This window comes from Gavialis gangeticus, unplaced genomic scaffold (assembly GCF_001723915.1).
Source record: "Gavialis gangeticus isolate Ggan-Ray unplaced genomic scaffold, GavGan_comp1, whole genome shotgun sequence".
Lineage (NCBI taxonomy): Eukaryota > Metazoa > Chordata > Crocodylia > Gavialidae > Gavialis > Gavialis gangeticus.
In genome coordinates, this window is record NW_017729031.1 from 83,722,743 (window position 1) to 83,728,742 (window position 6,000).

Genomic DNA, 6,000 nt, shown 5'->3' on the forward strand with positions numbered 1-6,000 from the left:
TTCTGGAAATCTGAAAGTAAGCTAAAGGAATGAAAATTAATTCAAGTACTTGGGGTAAAATCTTAAATTATTTTTCTAATTTTTCATTCAACTAAATCTCTCACTCAAGTCAATGGGAGCTTTGACTCTTAGGACAAGTTTGTTCCTGTGTGTTTATCTGCAGGTTGAGATATGTTAACATCTAGACAAGTTTTCATTTGAAATCTGCAGTGGGAGAAGGGAAGGCAGTGAGCAGTGATGAGGAATCTCATGGGTATTTGGGTGAGAAACAGTCATATGAAGAGCATAGGAAATTGTGCAGTTTGATGGAACCTAATATTGTATGTGTTGAGCCATGTACCACTTTGCCAATTGTTCATTAGTAAGGCATACACAGAAATTTTGTTGATGGCTACCGTTATTCTGCACAACTGCTTACTGATAAAAACTAGTGATCTCCAATCATGGCAGCTCTGTACCTAATATATGTCTGAATAAATGCTACATCCTAGAACTTTTATAGCTCCCTCCAGCCCATCAGGGTACACAAATTAGCCGCACCAGATATGTTTTAGACAGTCGAGGCATTGGTTTTAGCAACTTTAACCTAATGCCTCAGTATGAAGTCCCTGTTCCTTTTGAGGTTTTTCATGTTATGGTATGCATTTGTTAAAAGTCTGTTTTAAGAATATTTCTTAAAATAATCTATTTCAGTAATAAAAGAAACAGAAAGGAGTTCATTAATTTCCTCTGCCCCAAGTGGCTATAATGTCCATAGTCCCTGAAATCATTCCTTTGGATGAAACAATGTTCCTTCATGGATATATAAGGACTGTCCAGATAAAAAGCAGTCTTATTGAGTGGTTTGAGCTTCCTAAGTTATTTATTTCAGCTTTCATTTCTCAACCCCAGTAGCAGTAAGTGGGACTCTTATCATGTGAGCGAAGAATGCTGGGAGAAGCTAGTCTGGCAATGACAGTAGTGAGGAAGTGGATCTTGTAAGGTACTGCACAGCAACTGTCCTTAGCTGTTTGGGATCACAGTGAGTGTTCGGCATATAGACACTAATTTTAAAAGAAAAAAATGTAATTGCTACAGAATCACTGAAAATTATATTTTTAACTTTGAAACAAGCCTAAAGAAAGCATTTTGGTTTTCATTTTAGTGTGAGGGAGGAAAATTCTTCTTTTCATAATTATTTTCTTTTTATTTAATTTTTTGTTGCCATGCCTAGGAAAATAACATTGTAGACCTTGTTTTCCATGTTGTTTAGATGGAATCCTGTTGTGTGTGATACTAAGGTTTATTCTATTTTGATACGTAGGGATTTGTACACAGAACTCCTTGTCTATGAAATGACACTCCTCCCCTAGATCAGTGCAACCTTGAAGAGATGTTTAGTAAGTGGTGTGTTCAGTGCTTTATGATTAGGTAGAATAGCCAATGGAAACTCCGACTTGTGGAATTTTCAAATTTGACCTTCTCTTTTCTGCCAGTTTGTTTTAAAAAGTTGCCAAAGTTTGCATGCCAAGTGCTGCTGATGTTTTGCCTGCCAACTCCCTGGTAGCTGACAGAAATATACCATTTCTAAGATTCCCTTTCCACCTCCCTACTTGTTTTCTTCAGCTTCCCAACTCTTCCGCCATCAGTGCTTCACCCTTACCATTGCTGATATCAGACTTCCCTGCACGCCCTTCCTCAGATGTGCTGCAGGAGTAAGGAGTTTTTTCAAATGTTATTTCACTTAAAAATTAAAATAACTCCCTCCCTATGCCTCGTAGGGGGGCTGGATTAATTGGCCTATCAGGTTTTTTTTCCATTTCTGATTTCTATGATTCTGTAAACCTTTAAGGCCACCAAAGCACTGTAAGGTCTCCGAGGGGCACGTGAGACATGATGTTCCCTCCTCCATACACAGCAAAATCTTGAAAGTGGCCTTAATAGGATGGAAATTTCTGCCTCATTAATTTTGAATTTGGAACAATAGAAGTGATTGAGCACAAAATGTATTCCAGTAGCATTCTTCTCCGTGAGATCTGTTTATGAAGGGGCCATGAAAAGACTCCGAGCACAACAAGGGATATGCAGGATCTGAAATACTTACCTGTGTTGGCTGAAGCCCATATTTTGCCAAGCTGCTAGATAGCTTGTATTAAAATAATTTTAAAAAAGCCTACTTTAAGGCCTACAGTTGGTTTGCCTGCCAGATAAATTTCCCTCAAAATGTGCTGTGTACAAGTAAAGTGAAGGTCACATCTGCTGGGTAATAAAATGGAATGGTCAGTCATCGCATGGTTCTTACAGTTATTCCAGGAACTTAAAAAGATTTCTTAAATATTGGAATTTGACCTTCCTGGACCCGGCAGCAGACTGGACACAGCTCAGATATTTTACATCTATTCTAAGCTCATAGTAGTCAGTTGTAGTGAGTTACAAAGCCTGAGAAGCCAAGATGCAACTAGAACTAATTTGCATTGGCACCTTCACACCAGCATTAATATCTCCCTGTTCTGTCAGCGCTGGCTACGTTATTTGTGTGCCTATGGGAACAGAAGAGATCTGTAGTGACGGAGTTAAGTAATTTCAGTTAGAGACAGAGATCAAAATTGGGCTTGCTGCTGGTATTGTACTTCAGACCCTGATCAAGCACTTCTGCTAAAGATTTGGGCTTACTGTATTTACCCAGGCCAAGTCCTTCTGTTAATGTTGTGTTTGCCATGTCTTAACATGGCTTCCTGTTTTTTTTATTATAATTTCGTTCTTAATTTTTTTGGTGTGACTTGTACTCTATAACAATAACCTTCTTAGTTCTAATGTCCCTCCTACCCCCTCAGCAGTTGACCAAGCTCCACCAGTTGGCTATGCAGCAAACCCCTTTTACTCCCCTTGGACAGACCACCCCCGCTTTCCCTGGTACGTACCCAGATGCCCTTTACAGATTTCCTTCTCTTCTTACCTGTAGAGTTTCTCTCTCTTTCTAAACTTGTTTTATTTAATGGAAATAAATAGGACAAGTAAATGGAAGTTGCAAATGTCATTGGTGAAAAGTTAACTAAGAGACTAGTTTAATGTTTCCGTTTTTTCTTATAGTCCAGTTCTTTGTGTTAACAGTGCTTGTCCCACCTACCTGCTCTTGAGAAGCCATTTTATCAGCTTCCTGCTTGGCAAGCTATTTATGCAGAAGTGACTCAAACTTGATACAAAACCCAATGCTCCTTGGCCCTTTCTAGCACAGAGGAGTTGTTATTCATGACCACATGCTGATATTATTCATTGCGAGACATCCATACATTTTGACAATGCTTTATTCGTTAAGCTTTGTCTGAAGATTGAAAGCCAGCAAAGGCTTTGTAAATTCCTTTCAGTTCTTCCTGTCTATCGCTGTCTGGGATGTTCTTTTCATAAGCACAAAAAAGTGTTAGAATATTGATGTAAGAGTACTACTATGTATGAACTAGACTGTGCTTCATGAAATGTGGTGGGGATTAAGTGTGGTTCTTGGGAGATATCTCTCTGTAGAAGTGTATTAAAAACAAAGACAATCAGACTTGTAGCTAGTACTGTTTGTCTCAAACTTTATTGACAAAACAAATATTGCAGGGTAAATTTTTCACTGTAGATAAGGGTGGCAGATATAGTGGAGGGAATTAGAATACTTACATTATCTTCATTTCACTCAATGGTCAAAAGTGCCAGTTGGTTGCTGCCATTTTGTCCATCATATTTTGAGCTTCCTAGTTGAAGTGACATTGCTTATCTCCTTGAAGGCAAAAGCATTAAAACTCTTTCTTCTTTGCTCTTCAGGAGAAAAGCTGCCCTTACATTCCTCCGAAGAAGCTCAAAATCTGATGGGCCAATCATCAGGTAAAACAAAAGCTCTAGGGAAATAAGTAGACTTCTGTTGTGAAATTTTGCTTGAATAGGACCCTGTCGTTGTAATCATAGATAACGTATCATTTTGTTTGTCAAGACAATATGACGTCCAGTAGGCAAGACAAGGTTAGCTAGGACAGTATCTGCCTTTTTCTTTGTACATGTCAAAAGAAAGAAAAAAATTGCCCATACTGTACTGCATTTTGATATTTTTTTTAAGTATTCTCTTGATACGTTTGTATAACTATTATTCATGCTAATGGAACTTATGTATTGATAAAGAAGACAAGAGAATTATGATCCATAATACTGCATTAATTTTTTATAAAATTCTACTTGAGACGATAGAAAAATTCCTGTGGAACCAAGGTACAGTATGACTTTGGTGATATAACTTTTTTAGTTCATCCAGGGTGAGGTAGCTTCCTAAGTTACACAGTACATTAATGTGTCCAAGTACAATTGTAAGTTTTTGATAAATGCCTATTTCAAATCTTTTGCACTGACAATTTCATGTATACTTATATATACTAGCTCTCTTTTATAATTTATTTTGTATATATTTGAAACAGTTAAAAGAAATTTTCTTAGCATTTGAGAATAATTGAGAGAAGAAATTAAGAACTCTAAAATATTTTTGGCATTTACATGACTTAGAATGCTTTTCATTTAAACAATACCTTTCTTCACATTACAGTAGGATGCTGAACAACTGCACTTCCAGTCAACTGCTCATTTTTTCTGCAGTGCAGTTTCTTCCCTTCTCTTAAAGTTCCTGCTCCTTTTTGATCAGGAAATCTCTTGCTATTTATGAAAACTTGAAAAAACACCTCTTTTAAATTCCCTTATATGTTAGCACAGTACTTTAAAAAGTAACTGTTGGCTATGGGCAAACGTACCTTTTAACCCCTTCATAATGGGAGGATAGTTGCTGCACAGGAGCGGGCATCTGGTGTTATCCTGTCACTGTAACTGCTGCAAAATTCCGTAGTGATCCACTGCTGTAAATTCAGCTCCCAATACAACAGTTAAAATTACAAAAGCTTTGCTACACTTTTATTGTCAGAGGAAAATGCAGAGATAACAGTTACATCATAGGTAGTGATCAATCAATAAACAGTGTGTTTTCATAACCACACAGAGGCCAGTCCTACTTAGTGTGGTAGTCTGGCATTCTACTGTATCTCCTAATATGGCCTAGTAATAAAGTATTTTCAGGGGAAAAAAAAGAATTCCTCATACCACTAGGAAAAAAACCCATATAAGGACATGTCTGGTTGGTGGATGGATATGTATTAGAGCAAACTACTTTGAGCAGAGAGAGTTAGTTAGCCTTGCTTCCCCCACTCCCCCCATGCAACCTGGTGTCCTCTGCTACCTGGTATTCTCTCCTGCTGCTGTTGCTGTTCCCAGATGATGGAGGCAAGGAGGGAAAGCAAGGATGCCCTGCAGGGAGCAGTTGTGCAGGGACAGTGGCAGTGGTGCACAGATTTCTCCTGCCAGCACAGGCCATAGAGGGAAGTGTGGAAGGAAAGCAGGGAGCAGAGGCTGGAAGGTGGAATCTGCATACTGCCACTGGTGTTGCTGGTAGAGCCCAGCATGCTATGCACCTGCTCCTCACCGCCACCAGCTGAAGCAGAGCAGGAGTGGCTCTGGCCTCTCCCTCCCCTTCCACAGATACCTGCCCCCCCTTCCATTCGCTGTTGATTTGCTGCTCTCTGCCTGGCTTCCTGGTGGCTACTGCTGACCTGGGGGCTCCAGCCATGCCTCGCCTCCATCCTGGAGGACTGAGGGACAGTGGGCCACACCCTCTTGAGGAAATCCTATATCCACCCATGTGGACGTGTAAGCTTTTGTGAGCAAGAACTGACTTCATCAGATGATTTAGTGAGTTCTTGTTCACAAAAGCTTATACATGTCTGATTCATTAGTGTATAAGGTGCATCTCTAACCTGCTTTTTGTGATAAAATACTATGCTTATGTTTAATGGGCTCGATCCTCATCGGTTGTAAATCAGTTTAGGTCTAATGAAGTCACTGATGCCATGTCTTGCATGTGAGCTAAGGATTTGAACCTAATGTGTATACATATACATGAAGTACACATATCAAGATAGTTTATATGAAATCACACACACACACACACGT

General features: G+C 39.2%; 1 protein-coding gene across 36 annotated transcripts in view; it reads left to right on the forward strand.

Moving 5' to 3' along the window:
- The window catches only part of PCBP3 (poly(rC) binding protein 3), a 293,840-nt gene that overhangs the window by 223,422 nt on the left and 64,418 nt on the right, over positions 1–6,000 (forward strand). For 19 of the 36 annotated variants that reach the window (XM_019523269.1, XM_019523258.1, XM_019523241.1 and 16 more), the window contains 2 exons: positions 2,814–2,892; positions 3,784–3,843. The exons of 4 other annotated variants lie outside the window; for them this stretch is intronic. In XM_019523269.1, the coding sequence (XP_019378814.1) occupies positions 2,814–2,892; positions 3,784–3,843 (139 nt within the window). The remainder of the gene's footprint in view (positions 1–2,813; positions 2,893–3,783; positions 3,844–6,000) is intronic. 13 more of the 36 variants (XM_019523243.1, XM_019523238.1, XM_019523266.1 and 10 more) reach the window with 3 other exon arrangements.